Here is a 25,754-nt window from a genome sequence, read left to right as displayed (position 1 = left end):
AGAGGTAACCAGAGGAAAAAAGACATTGCGATCAAGAGAAAGACACAATAGACATCTCACTCAAAACAATGCAAGAAAGAAGACAAACACACCTTTAGAGTGCTGAATGAATAAAACTTTCAACCCACAATTCAAAAAACAACAAAAATAGCTATTAAAAATGAAAGGCAATACATGTCTCAGGTTCATGGGAGACCACCAGCCACATCCATGGACTATGGGGCTCTGTGCAAGACATATCCGCCTGTGCCTTTGGCCTCTCCTCCAGAAAGAGGAAAAAAAAAAAATGGAGCAGAGGGAAAAGGCCCTGAGGTCATCCATACTAAACTCAAAGGCCCAGAAACTTGGAGCCTTCCAGAATATCCTTGACTTCCTGTTCTTGATGTCCTGTCCCAAGTAACAGGACATCAGTTAAAGTTGAAATGACAGCTGTCTTTTCAGGCATATGTGATTTTGCCATGCAAAGGAGCCAGAATCACAGATAACAAAGATGCTTCTCAGGACTGCAAACTCCAAACACTTTTATTCATTCTCCCAGTATGATCTCAGAAACAAGCATGTTTTGAAAACCATCTACATACTTAAAATGGGTGATTTTTACTGAACAGGCATTATACTGGAGTAACACTGATTGAATTAAAAAGCCATTTAAAGAGGGACTAGTTCCAACTTCTTTGAAATGACAATGCTGCTGTAAAGCAATAATTGACTATTTCCTGCCTTGGATGAGGGATAACTGCTTTCCCTTTTTGTTTCTCAAAGAAAACTGTAAACCTCTCCTGCTCCCTAAAATAAAATGAAATAAAATTAAAGTTTAACAGCATCAAAACATGAATTATGACTTTATACACTTACAACATACTCTAACCAACTCTCAAGGTAACACTGTCTTTGCTGAATAAAAGTCTTATAATAACCCCCTCCCAAAAAAAGGCAGCAAAATAATGACTTTTCTCAGATGAGCAAAAAGCTGAAACATGCATTCCAAGAAATGTTAAACAATAATCTTCAGAAAGAAATATGGTATCAGAAGAAGGTTTGTATTTCCACAAGGAAATGAAGATCTCCAGAAGCGGTTTAAATGAAAGTCAATATAAAATGCATTGTTTCTTATTTTTAATGATCCTAAAAGGTAACTGCCTAAAGCAGAGGTCACCAAACTTTTTCTGTGAAAGATCCAAATGTAAATATTTTAGGTTTTGAGAGCTAAATGGTTTCTGTTGGAACTACTCAACTCTGCTTCTGTAGCATGAAAGAAGTCAAAGACAATACATTAAAAAATGAAGTGCAGCTGTGTTCCAATGAAACTTAGGTGGTGGGTCAAAATTATAAAAATACAACATTTAGGAGAGAGCTGGAAGTTTGAACACTGACAAGATATTTGATATTAGGGAAGTATTGATTTTTTACATGTACTGATATTGTGGTTATGTTCTTTAAAAACAGAATTCTTATCTTTTAAAGATACATATTAAATATTTATTAATGTAATGATGCTTTGGATTTGTTTTAAAATAGTATAGAAGGGAGGTGGGAAGGGCTACAGAAGAAAGAAGACTGGCCATAAACTGGTAATTATTATTGAAGGTTGGGTACACAAGAGTGCACTTAACTATTCTACTTTTGTATATGTTTGAAACTTTTCTCAACAGAAAGTTAAAAAATAAACAAGAAATCCTAATTTTAGGGGCCACCTAAGTTTGTTTTTCTTTCTGCCTCCCCTACCCAAGCCAAAATGAACCTAAATATAAACAAATCTCTAGATCTTAAGAGTTTACAGGAAATATGTGGACAGAGGCACCTACTAAAAATAGGATACAATAGGCCAAATACAGAAAGTGGAGAATTCTATAAGACAAATGACTTTAAACAAATACATTACATCAAAAAGAGGACACATATATTAAAAGAAATTTATTATCCAAATGCAATTTGACCTTGTTTGGATCCTGATTTGCACAAATTGTAAAAACACATTTTTTTTTAGAAAATTGGTAGATGAACTGAGATTAGATAATATTAAGGAGTGATTATTATTATGTTATGTGTGATAACCAAAGAAAACAAACAGTCCTTACCTATTAGAGAAACATACTGAAGTATTCATGGGTAAAGGGATACATCTGGGATTTGCTTTAAAATACTCATAAAAGATCATGAAAGACAAGGAAATACTGAAGAACCATTACAAACTGAAGAAAACTAAGGAAAAATAACAATTAAATGCAATGTGAGATCCTGGACAAGATCCTGGAAAGGGCATTCGTGGAAATCCTAATAAAATTCAAATAAGAACTATAGTTTAATAGTGTTGTATAAACATTAGCTTCCTGGTTCTGATCTTTGTACTATGGTTATATACAATGTTACCACTAGAGGAAGCTGAGTGAGGGGTATACAGGAAATCTCTGTGCCATTTTTGCAATTTTTCTATGTCTAAAATTAGCTCAAAATAAAAGGTTATTTTAGAAAAAAATGTGGTAAGGGAATAAATGAAATAATAGCAGAATGCTGAAAGTTATATGAGATTTGTTATACTACTCTTTATTTTATTTAAATGTTTGAGGAACTCTCCTGGTGGTCCAGTGGCTAAGATAAGACTCCCAAAATAGGGAACCCAGCGTTCCATTCCTAGTCAGGGAACTAGATCCCACATGCCACAACGAAGACCTGTCACAGCCAAATAAACAAATATGTAAGCAAACAAACATTTTTAAAAATAAAAGTAAATATATGAAAGCTCACATAATAAAATGGTAAAATATTTCACTTTCTTGCTTCTTTTACCACCTCAAACTGCTCTCCTTCTTCTCCTCTTCTCTGATCAAACTGCTCTTCACTCTCTTACTTGCTTAATCCTTTGTAATCTGTACTGGTCTTCCCACAACTTTAGTGACACTGCTAACAGTGACCTCACAATCAAGAAGTATATGAATCCTGGGATTTCCCTGGCAGTCAAGAGTACTCTGTGCTTCCAATGCATGAGGCATGGGTTTGATCCCTGGTCAGGGAACTAAGATCCTACACACTACAGGTTGTCCAAAATAAATAAATAAATAAAATCTGCAATTAAAAAAGGGAAATATAAGAATCCTTTCTCAGTTTCATCTTCTGAATATTCTTCAGCACTTAATGTGTAAACCACCCCATTTTGAAGTCATTATTCTCTCTTCACTACTATGATACTGTCCTTTCAAACTCCAGGATTTCGTGTTTTGAGTTATCTTGTTGCCTGCTACAGCTAGGGTAAGCAGGGCAGTGCAGAACCAATGGGCTTTGAAGCTGAATGGCCCTTCCTTGGAAACAACACTGCTATGAGAATTAGGTAACACCTGCAAGTCATGTAGCACATAATCAATGCTCAACATGTGGCATGTGGACAGCCTTGGTTAAGGGTGCAATTCTCCTGGAGGCTCCAAGAGTTCTAATCCTAACTTCTTCATTTACTACCTGTGTGACAATGAGCAGGTTCCTTTTCCTCTCTGTGCCTCAGTGTCCTCATCTGTAAAATTGAGATTATGGTACCATCATCACAGCGTTGTCCTGAGGAAGAAATATACTAATAGAAGTAAAGCACTTAAGTAGCAGGCTCACAGCAAGGACTAAATAAACATTAGGAGCTCAGGGTCCCAGGGAGTCAATTCAGGTTCTGTCACTGTTTTAGAATAAAGTATTTGGCTAACCTTTGTTTCCTGTTCCTGGGAGGTACACTCTAAACTCTTGGGTTTTCCTAAAGGATAGTAATGTTTTCGTTATTCACAATGAGCCTTAACAGTTTAGCTAACAAGTGAGTCCTGGTAGATCCTTACTTTATGCTAATGGATGACTCAGCATAGGGGCTAACCACTCCTAAAAGACCAAACGTAAGATTAGAGGATTGAGGTTAAGTTTGAGTACTGTGAGGACTTCCCTGGTGGCTGAGATGGTAAAGCGTCTGCCTACAATGTGGGAGACCTGGGTTCGATCCCTGGGTTGGGAAGATCCCCTGGAAAAGGAAATGGCAACCCACTCCAGTACTCTTGCCTGGAAAATTCCATGAATTGAGGAGCCTGGTAGGCTTCAGTCCATGGGGTCACAAAGAGTTGGACACGACTGAGCGACTTCACTTGAGTACTGTGATACAAACCTGGTCTCTTGGGAGTGGAAGAAAAAACGATCCAGTCAATCACACCTATGTAATGAAACCTCAATAAAAACTCTAGGTATGTGGGTGAGTTTCCCTGGATGGCAATATTCTGCCTACTGTCTGTCATACATCAACGTATCAGGAGGGTAACAAGGTCCTGCCTTTACTCCCCAGAGAGAAGACAAGGAAGCTTTGTGTTACAAACTATCTCAGACCTCAACCTACACATCTCCCCCTCTTGCTGGTTTGGACTGTACCGTTTTGCTGTAATAAAAGTGTAATTTTAAGTATACCATTGTCCTGAGTTCGGTGAGTCATTCTAGTGAATTACAGAGCCTGACCATAGGAACCCTTGAACTTGTAGGCAGTAGTTCAGAAGTGGGGGTGGTCCTGGGAACCTCCAAACCTGTGGCTGGTATATGAAGTGGCCAATCTTTTGGAAGACTGGGCCCTTAACTGGGGAAGTTTGGCCTAACTCCAGTTACTTGGTTTTGGAAGTGACTGTAGTCACTAAAGTGCCATGTGATTCCCACTCACCCCTCATCCCAACCGTTCTTCAATATCTCTTCTCCAGAGAATCAGTAACATTGCTCAGTGAACTGAGCCAGGATATGAAGCTCACCAGCCCCATATATGAGACAGTGCTACCAGGCCCTCAGCTAGTGGACCTTGCTCTCTGACTAGCCCCTTGGTGAGGATGAAAGGTGACTTGGACCTCAGGTCCTTCCCCTTCCTCTGTGCTGGCAGGCTTGTGCACATACATACATATGTGTATAAACACATGTGCACACTTTGCTGCCTGGCTTGGGCCAATGAGGGGAGCAAGTAAAGGCAGGGCCAAAAACACACAATAAATGTGGGGACTGCAGCCTTAAGAAAGCACTTGGGAGCAGATGGGTCATACTACTGGACAAAATTCTGAAGAGAAAAAGAAGTCAACAAGGTCAACAAGTGGGCTGGGGAGGATGAAATCAAGCAGGAAACAACTTGGTCCAAGCAGGCGGGAAGGGGCTTAGTGGCATGGTCCACCTGGGACCAACATCCTTCCAGACCCTGGGCTACAGTGATTATTATGGTTCTTTTTTCTGCTCCTTAAATAGATAGGCAATAGACAAGCATTACCCAAGATTCTATATTCTCAACTCTATACAGATGATTCCAAATCAATCTCTCTAGTCCTGACCTCCTGTGAGCCCTGAAGTCCAGATTTTAGTGTCCAACTACCTGCTGGATATCTATTGGATGGCCTGCCAATATCTGGAACTAAACACTTCCAAAAGTGAATGAATGAATCAACATTTAGGGCCCTCATCTTCTTCTGTATTTCTGTTTAGGGTATCACTTTCCTCCCATTTATCTATAGTCTTATTTTTCAAAATGTGATATTGGGAGCAGCAGCACCATCTGGGAGCTTATTAGAAACGCAGAATCTTAGGCCTCATCTCAGACCTACTAAAAGAGAATCTGCAATTTAATAAGATTCCCCAGATGATTGCTAGCATGTTAAAGTTTGAAAAACACTAAGACACATTCTCCCTAGCACTGTAAATCCTCGAGGATTCTGCCTTTCTCAAATCTTCACATCTACCGCTGCTATAATCCAGGTAGCCATCACTTCATCCCAGAACTACTGCAACAATTGCACTGGTATTCTAGATTCCACACATTTCCCATGGTAACTTTTCCTTTGTTATGCTGTCAAATTCATGATTTAAAACCCTTCCCTCCTCAAAAATTTCCACTGACTTGTTGCCTGTTAAACCTCCCGGCATAGTAGTCAATAAAAGGAAATAACACTTATTGCATGATTATTATGTGCCAGGCACTCCACTAAGGGTTTTATGTGTATTAACTTATTCAATCCACCGAACAACCCTGTATTACTTTATCTCCATTTTACAGATAGGGAAACTGAGACATGGAGAGATTTTGGTAATTTCCCCAATATCCCACAGCTAGTTAAATAACAGAGCATAGAACAAAACCTAGACAATTTGACTCCCAGAGCACACAAAGCCACTGTTCTATACTGCTTCTCTACTTCAGTAGCTTTATCTTTTAAGGCTTCTTTTCTAATACTTCCCTGTGCTTCAACTAAAGTAACCTCTCTGTTGTTCTACAAATACATTAGTATCTCCTAACCTCTGTATCTTCACCGATGAGAGTCTGTGTAGCATTAATGGTAATAGTCTTGGTTTCAGAAGCAGACCCAGGTTCAAATTTCAGCCTTGTCACCCTACAGAAATCATCAAATCTCTCTGAGTCTCATCTCCTCACCTACAAGTAAAACATAGTCTAAAAACCACCTAACTGAAATAGTTGCTATAAAGTTTAGAAAATATGCAAAGGATGTCTAGCACAATCCTGGCACATATCAGGTAGTCAATCATTCATAGCTCTTATGTTCACATCCTACCCATCCTTTGAGGCTCCCTCAAATATAACTTCTACCATGTTGCCTGCTTCATCACCTCAACAAGACATGATAGCATCTTTTAAATTATGTTAAAATGTTATTTGTAACTTTCTTACATACTGTCTTATGTTAGCATTGTATGTTTGTCTTATGTCTAAAATCAGGCTGTAAGCACCATAAGGACAGGCCATTTGTATTTCTTAAAGCAACTAGCATAGTGTATTACACTTTGTGCGAGATCAACAAACACGGCTGAATAGAATTGTATCAGATACTGAGTAATGAGTAATCAGAACCACTAAAATTAATTGGGGGAAAGCTTCATAAAAGAGAAGTGGGGCAGTTTAGATGAAAAACAGGAACTAAAAACATCTAAACACCTGTAACTATGGCATACCATGCCCTATGCTTATATTAGTTCATTCAGTACTCTGACTCTGTGGTGACTTACTATCATTTTCCAAAAGGCAAAACGGGTTCAGAGTTATTTCCTCAGGGTCACAAGTACTCCATGAGAACTTGGACCTACTCACTCTCTTTCACTGTTGTATCCACCATGTCTAAAAGAGTGCCTGGATCATAGTGGATGCTCAATAAATATTTGTCAAAAGAATGAAGAGATGAACAAATAAAGCTAGTAAGCAGAACCATAACTGGAATCAGTTTCACCTGACTCCCAGGTCAGTCCTCTACTATGTTGACAATTTAAAACAGAGAAAAGGAATGTACCATTTATTGAGCACCTACTCATAAACACTATTTGGGACATGACTAAACGTTGTTTGGGAGGTGGGATGGGGGGCAGAATGTTGAGTTGACACTACTCAGTTATGGTACTAATTTTATTAGACACTTCACATAAATTATGTCATTTCAATTTCCTAAAAACTCTTTGAGGCAGGTATTTTTATCTCCATTTTACACATGAAGAAATACTCTCCATTAAATGACTTGCCCAAATTCACACAAGTGCCAGAATGGGTGATTCCAGGCCAAGTAATTTTAACTCCAAACCCTGTGTTCTTAAATACATGTCCAGGCTTTGGACTTGTAGTACTTGCAATAGAAATTCTGTCCTCTGCAGAGACAGGCGCAAGAGATCATCATGAAGAGGACTGCAAGGAGCTGTGACAAGGGAGGGCAGGGATTAAAACAGGACGACTGGGGTTCACTGAGCAAATAAATAATCAAGTTATCATGTCCCATGAGAATCAATCTCTCATTAATCTCAGAACGCTGCTACTCCATCGAGAACTAGTGACAAGTCTCGATAAAATAGGGGATAGCAGATGCAGATACTTAAATCGCCTAAAGCTCAGCATTTAACAAAATGAAGGGGAGGAGGACAAGTGGTGAGAGCCTGCGAAAGGAAAGTGAATGAGAGTTTCACAGGAAAGCTTGGAAAGAAGTAGAGGGGCGGTGGCGAGGGGGATGGGGGGGCAGTTAGCCCAAAGAACAGGTAGAGGGTTGGGACTGGATCTGGCATCTGATACAGGAAGGGCCTGTCGGGAGGAAGAAATTCCAGTACTCTCAAGTACAAGCCCGTCATCCTACTTCCTTAAGGGGCACTTTGCCTCACCCTCGGTCCCCTTTGTCGCAGATCCCAAGCTCACCAGGGGCCTGGGCGTTGTTGTCCCCGGGTCTCCTGGAGACTCCACCGCTTCTGCCATCCTGGCCCTCCTACCGGTCGCTCCCACAGGCCTTTGCGGAACCTGCGACGTGGAATTCCGTGGCCCGTCACAGCGTCTGCGCGCGGCGGCCGCGTCACCAAAAAGCGCCTAACAGCTGCTGGCGGCCCTGGCACTGGTCTCTCGTCTTCTGGGTGTTGGACAGGGGGTTCGTGTCGCCTCAGTTCCTTTCTTCGGGGCCAGGAGTGTCGCTAAATACGCTCCCTTTTTAACATTCAACCCTGATTTTCAGCTGGCTCCGTATGCCAGAAGACTGCTGCTTCCTTCTCTCACTCCTCCCCCGGCTCAGCGCCACTCCCCTTCCAGCTCATGCTTCCGGCTCTCAGGCGGAGGCTCGGTGTGCCGCCCCCAACCTCACACCACAACTGCACTTTAGGGAAAAACCCTGCCCCTCCCCCAGCGGCCGAACGGCTGTTTCCCAGCTGCTGAATAAAAGGATGAAGCCTTCCCTACCAACTGCTCCTTCTACTGTTGGCCCTAAGCGATCTGGGGCAAGTACTGAAGATGTTCCAGGCTGAAAGAGGATGAATATTAAAGTAACTTTTTAAAGAATACTCCTACATGTCCCTATCTCTTTTTCTGTCTCATCTCGGGACTTTCTCAGTGTTTCAGACTCCAGTTCACCTCGCCCCAGGCTAAAATGAGATCAGGCAATGCATCCATTGTTGATGTGAGCAATACGCTAGAGTGCCTCTTGGGGCAAGTAAATACTAGTTTTCCACTTTTAACAAACAGGGTAGGGGATGATGTGAAATAGGGAGTTTTATTTTTGGGGGGCAATCTAGGAAAGCACACAAGTAGTAAACGTAAAAGAATGTGGCTATAGTGTGATGAAATTCCCAAACTAATGAGGGGTGTGTGTGTTGTTCTGTTTTGTTTAAATATTCTTATAACTCACCTTGTAGGACCAAGCACATTTTCAGTACTTGGGCAAATACTGATGGGAATAATATTAAAAATTAGGCCAGTAGATATGAAACTTTAAAAAAATGTTACAAGAGAATATTATGTACAATTCCCCAGGCCCCGCTTCAGCCTCCCATACCTCCTCCACCATCCCTGCCAGTACCATTCTCACCCCCCAATGCCACCCCTACCCTGTCCTGACCTCAGCACTCTTATCAGGTTACCAAGTCCCTTCTGGCTTCCCTGAGGCCTTTAATAACCTTTTCTGTTTCCTTGCCAACCTCCAAAGTTAGTTATCTCTCCCCAACTGAAAACCACAACTATAACACCTAACCTTATCTCTTGGCCTCTTTGCCACTGATTTCAGGATGGCCTTGGTGCTGGCTTAAGAGGAGGACAGGCCATACAACAATTGTTGAGAAAGTCAGTGTTTGGCTTACCTAGGCGTTATTTCAGTCTGAAAATGCCAGTGTTCCTCATTTAACTAATAGGGTACAAGTTGAATGTGAGATAATATGCTATGAAGAGAGAAACTCAGGAAAGAAAGTTGAAGAGGAAAGGGGTGGCATAGGGTTACACTCCCAAAATAGTAATTGTTTTATGTTCTTAATTGCAACCATATCTTAACAAAATTTCCAAACTGATTCATTACTCTAATATGCTACATTCATTACCCTCTGTTACACTGTGAACATTTACCCTACATCACCAGTCACAGGACTTGGCCCAAATTGCTTAGAAACTTTGTAAGTGGTGGAAGTGGGATTAACAGACCAATGGGTATGAAGAACTTTGTTAGTTGTTCTAACTCTGAAAACAACTGGAAAATATTGAGGGAACAGGCAGTTTCCTGAAGAAATGGTCAAAATTAACTCAAAAAAGAAACAGCTTATTTCATTAGGACAAAATTTTGGAAGAAAATAAATTTTAATATAAAAAACAAGGTGCAGAACAGTTTACATGGTATGCTATCATCTCTGTAAAAAAAATAGAAGGGAATGTATATCCATGTATTTGAATATTCAGACTATGTCCCAATGGCTACAAAGAAACTGTTAACAGTGGTTGCCTCTGAGGGAGAAACTGGTGGACTGGCAATAAAGTGGGAGGGATTGTTTATTGACTTTCAAGGGAAGGCTATTCATTGTATGAACTTTCATCCAGTTTGAAATTTTTACTATATACATGTGTTATGTGTTACTTAAAAAAAAAAAAAAAAGAGTTGACAAAGAGCTATCCTCCCCTCCCACCCCCAAGGTACTGAATGGATTTGAAGGCTACTGTCAGGGAGGAAGAAATTTTCCTCTATTCATCTACATTCTTCTGGCTTGTCTAAGAATTAAATTGACAGGAGAAAGATTAACAGGAGAAAATAAAACAAGGTTTAATAACATTTCTGGGAAGAGACCCAGAAAAACTGGTAACTCACCAAAATGGCCAAAACCGTCACCTTAAATATCATCCTCAGCTAAAGACAAAATAGAATTTTGAGGGTGGGGAGAGTGAGTTATGGGAGGTTACCAGGAAAAGCAACAGTAAACAAGGGTGATTAAGGAAGATTTAAGTAATTCATATTTATGACCATGGTCAGAACAAGTATGATTGGTTGTCCAAGTGAAGGCCTCCGATCTAGCAATATCAAAAGTGGCTCAAACAGAAATATAACTTCTTTCTTCTAGAGTAATTTTTCTAAGGGTTGTCCAATCAGAGCCTTGGAGAAATGCACCAAGAAGTTCTTGATGTAGGTAACTGACCATAAATCCAACAATTGGATTAATTTTTAAACTCTACATGGGACTTGTGCCCCTGATATAAAAACATTTGAGTTATGTGCAAAAGTCAAAGAAATGAAAAAAACACTATAAATAATCATGTGGGTCAGATCCAGCATCTGGGCAAAGCTATCTCCTTCTAATGTCTTCTTCTTATCTTGGGGTGGAAGTAGTTTCTCCTCTGTTTGAGTATTATTATAAGGTGAGTTTGAGGTCAGCAGTCCTCTCTATTGACAAGTCCAGTGCAGGGTCCCTTTCTAAGTGGGAAATAGGAATCCAAGAATCAATTCTCTTCAGTTATGCTGTGCATAACTGGGGCTTCCCTGGTGGCTCAGATGATAAAGTGTCTGCCTGCAATGTGGGAGACCTGGGTTCTACCCCTGGGTCAGGAAGATCCCCTGGAGAAGGAAATGACAACCCACTCCAGTACTCTTGCCTGGAAAATCCCATGAACAGAGGAGCCTGGTAGGCTACAGTCCATGGGGTCACATAGAGTCAGACAGGACTGAGCCACTACTTAAGTAAATAAGTAAGTAATGCTGTGCAAGAGTTAATTAAGAGAATCTGACAAGGGTCCTTTAATCTAGGCTGGAGAGAGTCATTTCAATGATCTCTTTTATATTATACATTATCTCCTGGGTGTAGGCCATAGGTCACCCAGTCTTCATTCAAAAATAGATCCATGTGATAAGCTTCAGAAAGAATCTTAGTATATCTTTTAAATAATTGGACTAAACTTTTGTCACAATGCAACATAGTGACAAGGATATCCATGAAGTGAGTCTTGGGCAGTAAATACAAAACCTCAAAGACAATTAACAACATTAGAACTCAGAATTCACAGAAACAATCATTTTCTCTCTAAAATTACCCTCATTTCTACAAAATATACCCAAATGAAATGAAGACTAACTTGTTTGCAAAAGAAGTCTGGTTTCAGTAAATTTTGCCTGATTATTTGCATAACTAATCATGCAGGCTTTTTTAAGTTGGCTCTGCTGGAACCTTCCATAAGGAATCTCAGATTGAATTTTAATAAAAGGCCTCTTAAGATCAGAAAAGTCATACCAAAGACTTGTCATCAGATCTGCCTGTACTATTTATATTTATATAGATACATATAGATCAGGTGAATACCCGTCTGCTTGGGGTCCTCAAAATATTTTGAGGTTCTTGGCCTTCAAGGATGTAACCTTTCTTATTTACCTGGTAAGGCTGCTGGGCTCCCTGTAGTAAGGTAACAGGTTGTTTTTCCAAAGGGCTTTGTTATGGTTGTTGTTCAGTCACTCAGTCGTGTCCAACTCTTTGCATCCCCATAGACTGCAGCACACCAGGCTTCCCTGTCCATCACCAACTCCTGGAGTCCACCCAAACCCATATCCATTGTGTCAGTGATGCCATCCAACCATCTCATCCTCTGTTGCCCTCTTCTCCTGCCCTCAATCTTTCCCAGAATCAGGGTCATTTCCAGTGAGTCAGCTTTTCACATCAGGTGGCCTAAGCATTGGAGCTTCAACTTCAGCATCAGTCCTTCCAATGAATATTCAGGGTTGACTTCCCTTAGGATTGACTGGTTCAATCTCCCTGCAGTCCAAGGGACTTAAAAGAGTCTTCCCCAGTACCACAATTCAAAAGCATCGATTCTTTGACACTCAGCATTTTCCACAGTCCAACTCTCACGTCCCACTGGAAAAAAAGCACATGACCACTGGAAAAAGCACAGCTTTGACCATATGGTCATACTCATTGGTTTTTTCCAGTGAGTTGACCCTTTGCATTGGATGGCTGGCGTGTTGGAGCTTCAGCTTTAGCAATAATCCTTCCAATGAATATTTAGGATTGATTTCTTTTAGGATTGACTGCTTTGCTCTCCTTGAAGTCCAAGGGAATCTCAAGAGTCTTCTCCAACACCACAATTAGGGGCATCAGTTCTTCAGTGCTCAGCCTTCTTTGTGCTCTGGCTCTCACATCTGTACATGACGACTGGAGGAACCACAGCTTTGACTTTGTGGACCTTTGTCAGCGGGGTGATGTCTCTGCTTTTGAATATGCTGTCCAGGGAATATAGCTGAAGATGTCAAAGAAATTAGAAGAGTGTGAAAAGAAGTGGAAACAATTTTTTAAATGTGTGGATTGAAACTATATAAAATTTTTAAGTATAATGTGAATTAACAAACAATAATGGGAATCCTTGTGCACTGTTAATGGGAATGTAAATTGGTGCAGCCACTATGGAACACAGTTTGCAGTTTCCTCAAAAGAGGAAAAATAGAACAACCTTATGATCCAGCAAGCCATTCCTGGGTATATATCTAAAGAAAATAAAAACAGATATAAAAAGATATCTGTACTCCCATGTTCATTGTGTGTTCACAACAGCTAAGGTAGATTCATAGGTGTAGCAGTGCTGGACTTTCTCTGCTCTCAGTGTAGCAACTTATCTGATTCATAATCCTCAAGATGGCAGAGTAGAAGGATGTGCACTCACCTTCTGTGAGAACACCAAAATTGAAACTAGCTGCTGAACAACCATCAACAAGAGGGTGCTGGAACCCACACAAAAAAGATACCCCATGTCCAAGGACAAAGGAGAAGCCACAATGAGATTGTAGGAGGGGTGCAATCATGTTAAAATCAAATCTCATACCTGCTGGGTGGTGACCCACAAACTGGAGAACAATAATACCAAAGAAGTTCTTGCACTGTTGGGAAGGTTCTAAGCCCCACACTTCAGACTTCCCAACCTGGGGGTCTGGCAAAGGGACTGGGAATCCCCAGGGAATCTGACTTTGATGTACAGTGGAATTTGATTACAGAACTTCCACAGCACTGTGGAAACAGAGACTCTTAGAAGGCACAAACAAAACCTTGTGTTCACCAGGACCCAGGGGAAAGGAACAGTGACTCCACAGGAAACTGAGCCAGACCTGCCTGTGAGTGTTTGAGGGTCTCCTGCAAAGGTGTAGGTCAGACTTGGCCTGCTGCGGGGACAGGAACTCTGGCAGCCATAGTCCAGAAAGGTGCATGTTGGCATAAGTCCTTTTGGAGGTTGCCTTTAGCCCTACCATAGAGCCTGTCGACTCCAGTACTGGGCACCTCAGCCAAACAACTAACTGGGAGGGAGCACCACTCCACCCATCAACAGAAGACTGAATTAAAGATTTACTGAACATGGCCCTGCCCACCAGAGCAAGACCCAGTCTTCCCCACAGCCAGTGCCTCCTGTCAGCAAGCTTGCACAATCCTCTTACCTTCTTCTTTCATCAGAGGGCAAACAGAAGAAGCAAGAACTACAATCCTAATGGGCTTCATGGCTCCATAAAGTTCACCTTAGTTCTTTAAAGCTATCTGGTCACATCTGATTCTATGGATTTTCTCAAATATGGCATTCCAGTCAAAACCATGGTAATGTAACCCCAATGTTTCCAGTATGTCCTGTTCTAAGAACAGATTCTTATCAAACTTATGCAAATAATTATATTGCCATAAAAATAAGAATCCTCACTAAGAGTTTCTAAATTCTGTAGGAATTTAGAGAGAAAAGATGAATGTTACAGTTCTGCTTACAAAGTTATAATGTATCAATTGCTGTAAGTCCTAGTTAACTTAAGGGGAACAGTTTCCTTATATTTGGACAACAAAGATTAAAAGCTGGTAATATTTCAGACAAAAAGTCATACACACTAACATTCAGCCTATGTAATTAATTCTTGTTGATCATGATCTTCTGTTAACAGTCTTATGAAGTCATCAGTTTCCATTATAATTATTTAATTTCTTAACTAGTTCACTGGTATGAGCTGAAAGTTATCAGAAACCTGATGTGTCAAAAGGCCCTTTCTATGAATATTTTTGAACATGAAACATTTTTGCAAAAGCATCAGAGTACAAAAATGACTATCTATTGAAGACAAAAGACTTAAAAAGCAAGGTTAAAAACCTGTTTACAATGAAATTGTCAAAGAAATTTGCTATTGTAGTGGCATATAATATTAAAATAATAGCTAGAATTATGATTGATGACATCACACTGGGACATATTTAAATTTTAGAAATTTCATTTGATTTCTAGAACATTTATATTAATGACATTTATCTATACAATGCAACCTAAGAAGGTTTATCACTATTCATTTAACAATGCTTCCCATGTAATTTAACTTACCAAATAGGTCTTAATTAGTTTAATGTCTTTCTTTGATAAGCAGAGAAAACATCTTGAGGTGTTCCAGGGGTGTTCTAGAAAACCTCAAAGTTAGCTAGAGGTAAAAAAACTTCATTTAGAATTTGATTTGGGGGAAGTTTGTCAATTATATTAAAAGTGTTAAAACAATCAAATAGGATCATAGGTCACTATGTAACAATACTTAGTTATCCACCCAAAAGTGATGAAAGATTTCAAATGCAAATACAGAAATTACAACAATTTACTCAAAAGGTAACAAAAAAAAACTTTACATATATACATATATATATATATATACATTCTTTTACATGTTCTTTTTCATTATGGTTTATCACAGGATATTGAATATAGTTCTCTATACTAGACAGTTGTTTACCTGTTCTTTACCATTTTATATATAATAGTTTGCATCTGTTAATAAAAATATAGAATGCTTCTGAAATTTGTGTGTCATCCTTGCACAGGGGTCATGCTAATCTTCTCTGTGTGATTCCAATCTCTTTCTATTTTAAAACTACCTTTAGGAACTAAACAGACATTTCTCCAAAGAAGACATACAGATGGCTAACAAACACATGAAAAGATGCTCAACATCACTCATTATCAGAGAAATGCAAATCAAAACCACAATGAGGTACCATTACATGCCAGTCAGGATGGCTGCTATCCAAAAGTCTACAAGCAATAAATGCTGGAGAGGGTGTGGAGAAAAGGGAACCCTCTTACACTGTTGGTGGGAATGCAAACTAGTACAGCCACTATGGAGAACAGTGTGGAGATTTCTTAAAAAACTGGAATTAGAACTGCCATATGACCTAGCAATACCACTTCTGGGCATACACACCGAGGAAACCAGATCTGAAAGAGACAGGTGCACCCCAATGTTCATTGCAGCACTGTTTATAATAGCCAGGACATGGAAGCAACCTAGATGCCCATCAGCAGACAAATGGATAAGGAAGCTGTGGTACATATACACCATCGAATATTACTCAGTCATTAAAAATAATGCATTGAATCAGTTCTAATGAGATGGATGAAACTGGAGCCCATTATAGAGAGTGAAGTAAGCCAGAAAGAAAAACACCAATACAGTGTACTAATGCATATATATGGAATTTAGAAAGATGGTAACGATAACCCTATATGCAAAACAGAAAAAGAGACACAGATGTACAGAACAGAATTTTGGATTCTGTGGGAGAAGGCGAGGGTGGGATGTTTCAAGAGAACAGCATCGAAACATGTATATTATCTAGGGTGAAACGGATCTCCAGTCCAGGTTCGATGCATGAGACAAGTTCTCGGGCCTGGTGCACTGGGAAGACCCAGAGGAATAGGGTGGAGAGGGAGGTGGGAGGGGGGATTGGAATGGGGAATACATGTAAATCCATGGCTGATTCATGTCAATGTATGACAAAAACCACTACAATATTGTAAAGTAATTAGCCTCCAACTAATACAAATAAATGGGGAAAAAAAAACAAACTACTTTTAGGACAAAATTACTTTATCTTCCCAGAAATAAATGTGTTTCCATTCCTCATATCTTCTTTTTTCTTGAAAGCAAAGATGTTTTCTTTATTAATTTTAGTGGTTTTAATTACATATTTTAATTAGAATTCTCAACTTTTAAAAACCTTCATTTCTAACAAAAACTAAGAAGTAAGCCATTATGAATATTTACATTCTGTAGATTGGCAAACTTCTAAATACTACTTATGATTTTTTTAAACTATGTGCTTTTTTATAGAAGATATCTCCATGTGGCACCAAACATATTTACTAAATAGCCCTCAATATCTTTAGTTTCTCTGTAAAAGGAAGCTTATGTTTAGTAATTAATGTTACAGTATCTTATTAGGGGATGATCTAGATAGTCAATAAACTTCTGTCATTTACCTTAAATTAGTAAAACTCTAAAGTTTGAAGTTGCCAAAAATATTTAGAGAAACTCTTAAGTAGACACACCATAAAACATGATTACTCTTAAAGAGTTCGCTTAGAAACTCTGAACACACACTTAATTTACTATTAAAAATTTTATTATATCAAGTCATTTTTCTGGCTGACAAATTTTCAACAGATGTAATAAGATCTTATTTAACTTCTTATAAATCTAGGTACAACAAAAGTATTATATTTAATGCTGATAACTCTAAAGACATATCTATATTAATAAAGAACTAAACTATCTAATACCAAACATTAATTCAATACTGAATATTTCCCAAATCTTGTGAAACTGAAATTCATTTTAGTTTCTTTTATATTTCTGAGAATTTATCTAAGTGCTTAATTTTCTTTAAACCAACCAAATAGGACTCTTTTACAAATTAATTTTGACTATACCACACATCTACAACATACACATATATGTAGACACACACAAATAGAGATCCCTTAGTTCCAATTCCAAATGTTCAGCCTTGTCAGGTACAATAAAACAATACCCATTCGTTATGGAAAAGGTCAGATTTGAATTGGGTTTCTGGCAGATGGTCACTTATTTAGGTGGCTAAACCCCCCCCCCCCTTTTTTTTTTACTAATATTTATTGAGAAGACACTGAAGACTTATATTTGTCCTTGACAAGTCAAGTTCCAAATGACCTATCTCCCTATTCATTTTCTTTCCATAAAAATTACATTCTTGAAATTTGCACTTTAAAAAGGTGGCCTAGATAAAACCTTCTGGAGAAGACCAAGTTTTACATCTCAAAGGCTCAGGGAGAGAAATGCAAGATCCTTCTAGGAGGGCTTTGTTCCCATAAGGCCAGAATTTTTTTTTCTTTTAATACTTACAAACCTCTGAAGATAAATAGGGGAAATTTGGGTTAATTAGTGTTGGTTGTTGCTCCAACCCTTTGTGTCCAACCCTTTGTGATCCCATGGACTGTAGACCACCAGGCTCCTCTACCCATGGCATTCTCCAGGCAAGAATACTGAAATGGGTTGCCATTCCCTTCTCCAGGGGATCTTCCCAACCCAGGAGTCAAACCCATGTGTCCTGCATTGCAGACCGATTTTTTTTTTTTTTTTTTACCATCTGAGCCACCAGGGAAGACTAGGAGATGTTTGAGGGAGAGAAAACAACAACAAAAAAAAGATTGATGGGCTTTGAATTGTTTCTCAAGCCATTCCTCTGGTCCTGAAAAGAGTATATCTGTAAAATTGAGTACTGCTGTACTCAAGGAATTGAGTGCATGCATCCTTTGCCCAGCCACTTCAGTTGTATATGACTCTTTGCGACCCTATGGACTGTAGCCCACCAGGCTCCTCTGTCCATGGGATTCTCTAGGCCAGAATACTGGAGTGGGATGCCATGCCCTCCTGCAGTGGACCTTCTCAACCCGAATCTGCCTGTATCTGCCTACATCTCCTGCACTGCAGGCAAATTCTTTACCACTGATCCACCTGGAAAGTCCATCAAGGAATTGAGTAGCCACATCCTTGGTGGCTCAGCTGGTAAAGAATCTGCCTGCAAATGAGGGAGATTGGATTTGATCCCTGGGTTGGGAAGATCCCCTGGAGAAGGGCACGGCTACCCACTCCAGTATTCTGGCCTGGAGAATGCCATGGACTGTATAATTCATGGGATTGCAAAGAGTCAGACACAATTGAGCAATTTTCACTCACTTTCATAAACATCAAAGGATGGACATACCCGTCCACCTATGTTGGGATGCTTTTCTTTCCCTCTGGGTATGTTTAGCTTGGGGGAGAAGGCCAAAAAGTTCCTTATCAGGCTGTGAATATCAGCTGTGTTCACTAGTTTAATCAGACCAATGGCCTCCCATCAAGGTAATCCATTTACAAAAACTTTTGAGGATCCTCTCTGCATTTAAGGAATTCTTTAACTATGACCCTCAGTTCACCCCTTGACCCAAAGAGGATTTTCCTACAGCCTCAAGTGGTCCCATTTCTAAAGGTAACTGCTTAACAGTCTCTTCAGAGTGGAAAAGCAATTCACACAGAAGATTAGAAGAATGAGTACTCAAATAAAGGAGGATAGAGGGGAGTAGGAGCTATGTCAAACTTACAGTCTTTTGTTTTAGATACTTTTTATATCTTTAATCATTCATTAGCCTTATACCCACAAATCCTTCAAAGAAGCTGTTTTGGAAATTAGAAGTCTTTGGGGACTTTGCATACCAATTAAAATAGGTACAAGTGTTTAAGATGAGCACTATCTAAAATTTTAACAATTTCAAAGTCTTTCAAATTCTGAGGATCCTGTTGTCTATTGATGTTGTTCAGTCAGTAAGTCATGCATGCCAGGCTTCCCTGTTCTTCACTATCTCCTGGAATTTGTTCAATTTCATGTCCGTTGAGTTGGTGATGCTATCTAACCATCTCATCCTCTGCCACCCTCTTGTCCTTTTGCCTTCAATCTTTCCCAGCATCAGGGAAATGAGTTTTCCATTGAGTTGGCTCTTTGCATCAGGTGGCCAAAGTATTGGAGTTTCAGCTTCAGCATCAGTCCTTCCAATAAACTTTCATGGTTGATTTCCTTCAGGATTGACTGGTTTGATCTCCTTGCAGTCTAAGGGACTTTCAAGAGTCTTCTCCAGCACCACAAATCAAAAGCATCATTTCTTCAGTGCTCAGACTTCTTTATGGTCAAACTTTCACATCCATACCTGACTACTGGAAAATTCATTAACTGTGACTGTACAGACCTTTGTTGGCAAAGTGATGTCTGTTGGAGTAGGATCTTAATAGCGACTCAACTCAATAAGCCTTTTTGTAGCTAAACCAAGTATGTAAGAGGCTTCCTGCAAGAGATCACAAAGGATGCAGCCCTCACAAGATGCAGACATTTCACTCCCAAGGATGTTCTAAGAAAGTAAAGACCTTCATTGTACAAATGGAAACAACAAAGTTTGAGATGACAAAGGTTGCTTATGGACTGAGATCCCTTATGACAAACTCCCCTGAGAGCTGACTCTGTCAGACAAAGAATTTCTCAGTTTGGAATTCCAGTATACTGAGTGACTGCCAAATGTACATGCACCTTCTGTATTTTAGAGACAAGTCTTCAGGATATATAACAAGATTAAAGGAAAACCTAATCAGACCAATAATTTTCCTCCATATGACCAAAGACACAAAAGACAGAAACAACAAGAAAACCTGACTGTGTCTGGGAGGAAAAGGATTAACAAACCTAGAATACTCTCCCACGTTTCAAACCAAAAGTCACTGAATCCAAGGAGCTAACTCTACAAAAATTTATTCCCACTAACCTAATTTTAGAAAAGAGAACTCTTACCACTCTAATTTCCAGCAAACCCTGCAGGCAGAGGTCAAAGAAACTGACAGATATGGTAAGAATTTTTACCTTCTGCCAGCTTTCTCTAACTGCATGCATAGAAACTAAATTTGGAATGTCAACCGAGTCTCATCTTGGCCATTTCAGGGCAAGGGTTCCTTTAATTCACAGTGTAAAAGGACTTGTGAATATAAATTCTCTAAACTGGGAAAATCCTCTTCAGTGTCTGTTAACTGAGGAGTCAGGTACCTTTTTATTCACAGCCAAATAAAACTCAGGATTGTCAACCAATAATTGGTAGATCTGAGAATAAGAGACGCTTATTCAATTTCATCTGGACATACATAAACCTGGCTGGGGTATTAAGTCAGAGGTTTTCTGACTCCCCTCATTTCACTGTTTGGGAAACTCTTACCCACTTGAAAGTTGGTTTGTTGGAATGAAATTGTTAATGAAATTATATGGTGAACCCGTGTGCTGTTTGTGAGTTGAACTCCTCTAGATGTCACCCTAGAGTCTTTTCAGCTCTTTTATGTGTCTCAGCTTCTCCCTCATTCAGTCTAAAGCCACCATGGGGTGCTTAGAGTACTGCTTGGTCAACTTTTACATCGTGTGTCACTAGGTGAGCAAGTTTTTAATTAATGAGTGGTTTTCCCCATCGGACCACTGCATGGTATGAGGACTTGCCTTCACCACTCCCATAAATTTCTCAATTTCTGAGAAAGCCATAATTGGCCAGAAAGAGCTGTGTCCCCTTTCCTTTTTTTTTTTTTTTTTAAAGCAGAGAACTCTCATATGGTGTCTTCACTTTAATTCTGACAAATTCTATTAAGGTATTCAAATTGAGAAAAGATGTTAGGCCTGTCTCCTACATAATCACCAAGTCCAAACTACTCAGTGTCTTTCAACTGAGCAAATCTTCCCATTGTTTCCCAACTACACACTTTTTCCAGTGTCTCTAAACTGGGAAAATTCTCACTGGTCTGGACTTGCTGAGGAGGAGGATGATCACAGGACCAGGGCTCCTAGGATAATATAGTTCAGGTGGGAAGTATACCTTGGGTCCCTTCATGGTTGCCAAAATCATCAACAACAAAAAATCCCCAAACAATGTGAGAACTATAAATTTCAGTTTTATTTTGGAACTTAACTGAGTACTATAGCCTGGGAGAGACAGCCTCCCAGATAGCTGTGAGGAACTGCTCCAAAGAATTAGGGGAGGAGCCAGTATATATATATATGATTTGGGGGGAAGGCTGAGAAATACACATAGCTGTGGTTGTCTGAGGAGGACTTACAAATAGGTGAGAAGAGAAGCGACATGAAAAACAAGGGAGAAAGGGAAAGATATACCCAACTGAGTGCAGAGGTCCAGAGAATGCAAGGAGAGATAAGAAAGTTTTCTTAAGTGAACAATGTAAAGAAATAGAAGAAAGCAATAGAATGGAAAAGATGAAAGATCTTTTCAAGAAAATTGGAGATATCAAGGGAACATTTCATGCAAAACTGGGCATGATAAAGGAAAGAAACAGTAAGAGCCTAACAGGGGCAGAAGAGATTAAGAAGAGGTGGCAAGAATACACAGAAGAACTATATAAGAAAGATTTTAATGAACCAGATAACCACAATGATGTGGTCAACTTATCTAGAACTGGACATTATAGAGTGTGAAGTCAAGTGGGCCTTAGGAAGCATTGCTATGAGCAAAGCTAGTGGAGGTGATGGAATTTTAGCTGAGCTATTGAAAGTCCTAAATGATGATGCTGTTAAAGTGCTACACATATTGTCATCAAATTTGGAAAACTCAGCAGTGCCCAAAGTACTAGAAGAGGTCAGTTTTCATTCCTATCACAAAGAAGGGCAATGCCAAAGAATGTTCAAACTACCATACAATGTTGCTCATTTTACATGCTAGCAAGGTTATACTCAAAAACCTTCATGCTAGTCTTCAACATTACGTGAACCAAGAACTTCCAGATGTACAAACTGGGTTTAGAAAAGGCAGAGGAACCAGAGATCAAATTGCCAACATTCTCTGGATCATAGCAAAAGCAACGGAATTCCAAGGAAAATCTAATTCTGCTCATTGACTATGCTAAATCCTTTGACTGTGTGGATTACAACAAACTGTGGAAAATTCTTCAAGAGATGGGAATACCAGAGCACCTTACCTGTCTCCCGAGAAACCGGTATGTAGGACAAGAAGCAACAGTTAGAACTGGATGTGTAACAATGGACTGGTTCCAAATTGGGAAAGGAGTGCATCAAGGCTGTACATTGTCATCCTGCTCTTTTTTGCAGAGTACATCATGTGAAATGCTGGGCTAGTTGAATCACAAACTGGAATCAAGATTGCTGGGAGAAATAATCAACAACTTCAAAAAAGCAGATGATACCACTCTGGCAGAAAACAAAGAACTAAAAAGCCTCTTGATGAGGGTGAAAGAGGAGAGTGAAGAAGCTGGCTTGAAGCCCAACATTCAAAAAATGAAGATCATGGCATCCAGTCCCATCACTTCATGGCAAATAGATGGGGAAACGATGGAAATAGTGACAGATTTTATTTTCTTGGGCTCCAACATCAATGCAGATGGTGACTGTAGCTATGAAATTAAAAAGACACTTGTTCCTTGGCAGAAAAGCTATGACAAACTGATAGAGTGTATTAAAAACAGAGACAATTACTTTGCCAACAAAGGTCCATATAGTTGAAGCTATAGTTTTTCTAGTAGTCATGTATGGATGTGAGAGTTGGACCATAAAAAAGGTTGAGTGCTGAAGAATTGATGCTTTTGAATTGGGGTGCTGGAGAAGACTGTTGGGAGTCCCTTGGGCAGCAAGGAGATGAAACCAGTCAATCTTAAAGGAAATCAACCCTGAATGTTCATTGGAAGGACTGATGCTGATGCTGAAGTGCTGATATTTTGGGCACCTGATGTGAAGGGCTGAATCATTGGAAAAGTCCCTGATGCTGGAAAATTTGAGGTCAAGAGGAGAAGGGGGCAGCATTGGATGAGATAGTTAGATATCATCACTGACTCAATGGACGTGAGTTTGAGCAAGTTCTGGGAGAAAATGAAAGACGGGAAAGCCTGGCATACTGCAGTTCATGGGGTTGCAAAGAGTTGGTCACAACTTAGTGACTGAACTACAAAGCATACAGCTCAGTAAAATGTTACTTCTAGTCATGAAGCTCAGGTATCTCAATTATTTTAGTGCTTTTTTTATGTATGGGAATATGCAAGAATATGGGGTCAATGAAATTCTTCCTTAGATATGCATTGCATCTTAACTATCTAGGGGCCCATATATACAAAATACAGAATGCTTCATCCTAAATTCCTTTCAGTGTGTGCTGTAGGTCAGTGACTGCAACAGCTAATGACTTGGTACTTGATAACTTGAATGGCGGGTGATTTTTTTTTTTTTTTTACAAATTAAGTATATTAATAAAGTATGAATAGAAATGTGCTTACTTAACATGGTAAAGAAATCTGTATCAAACCAAAAGCAACCTCTTGCTATACCTGGCATTCCCATGAAACACAAGAACAGAGAATGTTTATTATCACAACTATTTGATACTGTTCTGGAAGTACTAGGCAATGCAATTAGACTTTCCTCACTTTGGGGCCAAAGCCAGCCTTGCTCATTCTCTCTGAGGCAATTGGTCCCCATGGACATCCTCGTCCATTAACCATATCTTAACCCTCTCTCTCTAATGTACAAGCAACCTTCCAGCTCTATAAACTTTAGGCATGTTTCCCACTTTCAGTATTTTCCTTTCTTGGCACTTACCTCTTCCAAAGTATAGCATTTCTCTGTATAAACACTCCACCCTTCCTAGTGTAAATATAGTTTCTCTTTTCTCCTGTTGTAAAAAATTAGTGATAAACCTTCCCTAACCTCTCTATTTACCTCCACCTCTTTCCCTGTTGCTGTCTTGCCCCAGCCCTTCCCTAATTCCATTCTCTAATCCTTTCCTCTTCCCTGAGGTTTTTATAATTCTTATCTCTACATCAGTCTCCAAAATAAGTTATCTTTCTAACTCCTCCACCGTATACTTTATCCCTGAGCTTTCCAAGAGCTTTCCAACTGGGCTAGGAAGAGGTCAGGTTAATAGTGCAGTTGTAGATTTAGTCAGTATTCAGGTTACCTGGTGGGGAAGGCAATGGCACCCCACTCCAGTACTCTTGCCTGGAAAATCCTATGGACGGAGGAGCCTGGTGGGCTGCCGTCTATGGGGTCGCATAGAGTCGGACACAACTGAAGTGACTTAGCAGCAGCAGCAGGTTACCTGGATGCCTTTTCAGGCTACACACACCTGTTCCCTGTTTAACAAATACGGTAGAAGACTGGTATAAGGTGGAGTACTTTATGTTTTTGGATAGGTGATCCTTAAAAAATCCACAGTTACTCTTGAGATAAAAAGTTGTGAAAACATGAACAAACTCACGAAATAGTAATTGACATACTTTTTCAGGTAGGAGTATATCTAGCAAAATTTATAATTGTGTATACCTATATTATTTTTATTTTATTTTTTTTAGCATAGTTGTTCACATTAATTCTTTATCATTCTTTTAGTATCTGTGCAATCAGTACAGATTTCTTTAAATTCTGATGCTGGTAATTTGTGTCTCTTTTTTTCTTGGTGAGAATTTCTTGAGATTTATCCATTGTATTGATCTTTTTCAAAGAACCATTTTTCTTTTTTATTTCATTCATTTCTTCTTTATATACTTTTACTTTTCTGTTTGTTTTAGATTAACTTCTTTTCTATTCTTATTTTCTCTAATTTCTTAATTTGGAGACCTAATTTACCAATTTAAGATCTTCTTTTCTAATTTAAGAATTTAATGTTATAATCTTTTCTCCAAGCACTTTTATAGCTGCATCCTAAAAAATGTTACATATTTCATTTTCATTTAATTGAAAATATTAAAAAATTTCCCTTAAATCTGTTTTCTCTTAAATCTGTAAAGTTATGCTCAAAATCCTTCAGAGGTATGTGAACCAAGAACTTCCAGGTGTACAATCTGGATTTAGAAAAGACAGGAACCAGAGATCAAATTCCCAACATTCGGTGAATCATACATAGATAAAGCAGAGGAATTCCAGAAAACCCTCTACTTCTGCTTCAATGACTAGGTTAAAGTCACAACAAACTGTGGAAAATTCTTTAAAAAACGGGAATACCAGACCACCTTACCTGTCTCCTGAGAAACCTGTATGGAGGTAAAGAAGCAATAGTTAGAATTAGACATGGAACAACGGACTGGTTCAAAATTGGGAAAGGAGTATGACAAGGCTGTATATTGTCACCCTGTTTATTTAACTTATATGCAGAGCACATCATGTGAAAATGCCAGACTGCATGAATCACA

The 25,754-nt window shown here is 39.3% G+C and overlaps 1 protein-coding gene and 1 pseudogene across 1 annotated transcript in view; both read right to left on the bottom strand.

The window, feature by feature from the left end:
* The window catches only part of YIPF6 (Yip1 domain family member 6), a 31,572-nt gene extending 23,114 nt beyond the window's left edge, over positions 1 to 8,458 (bottom strand). Inside the window, exon 1 of the mRNA XM_043458486.1 lies at positions 8,156 to 8,458. Coding sequence (XP_043314421.1) covers positions 8,156 to 8,212 — 57 coding nt within the window. The 5' untranslated portion in view covers positions 8,213 to 8,458. The remainder of the gene's footprint in view (positions 1 to 8,155) is intronic.
* Positions 8,459 to 15,513: 7,055 nt separating this feature from the next.
* LOC122436123 lies at positions 15,514 to 15,626 on the bottom strand (annotated as a pseudogene).
* Between the last annotated feature and the right edge of the window lie 10,128 nt (positions 15,627 to 25,754).

This window comes from Cervus canadensis, chromosome X, assembly GCF_019320065.1.
Source record: "Cervus canadensis isolate Bull #8, Minnesota chromosome X, ASM1932006v1, whole genome shotgun sequence".
NCBI classification, from domain to species: Eukaryota; Metazoa; Chordata; class Mammalia; order Artiodactyla; family Cervidae; genus Cervus; species Cervus canadensis.
This window is presented reverse-complemented; position numbering and strand designations above follow the sequence as displayed.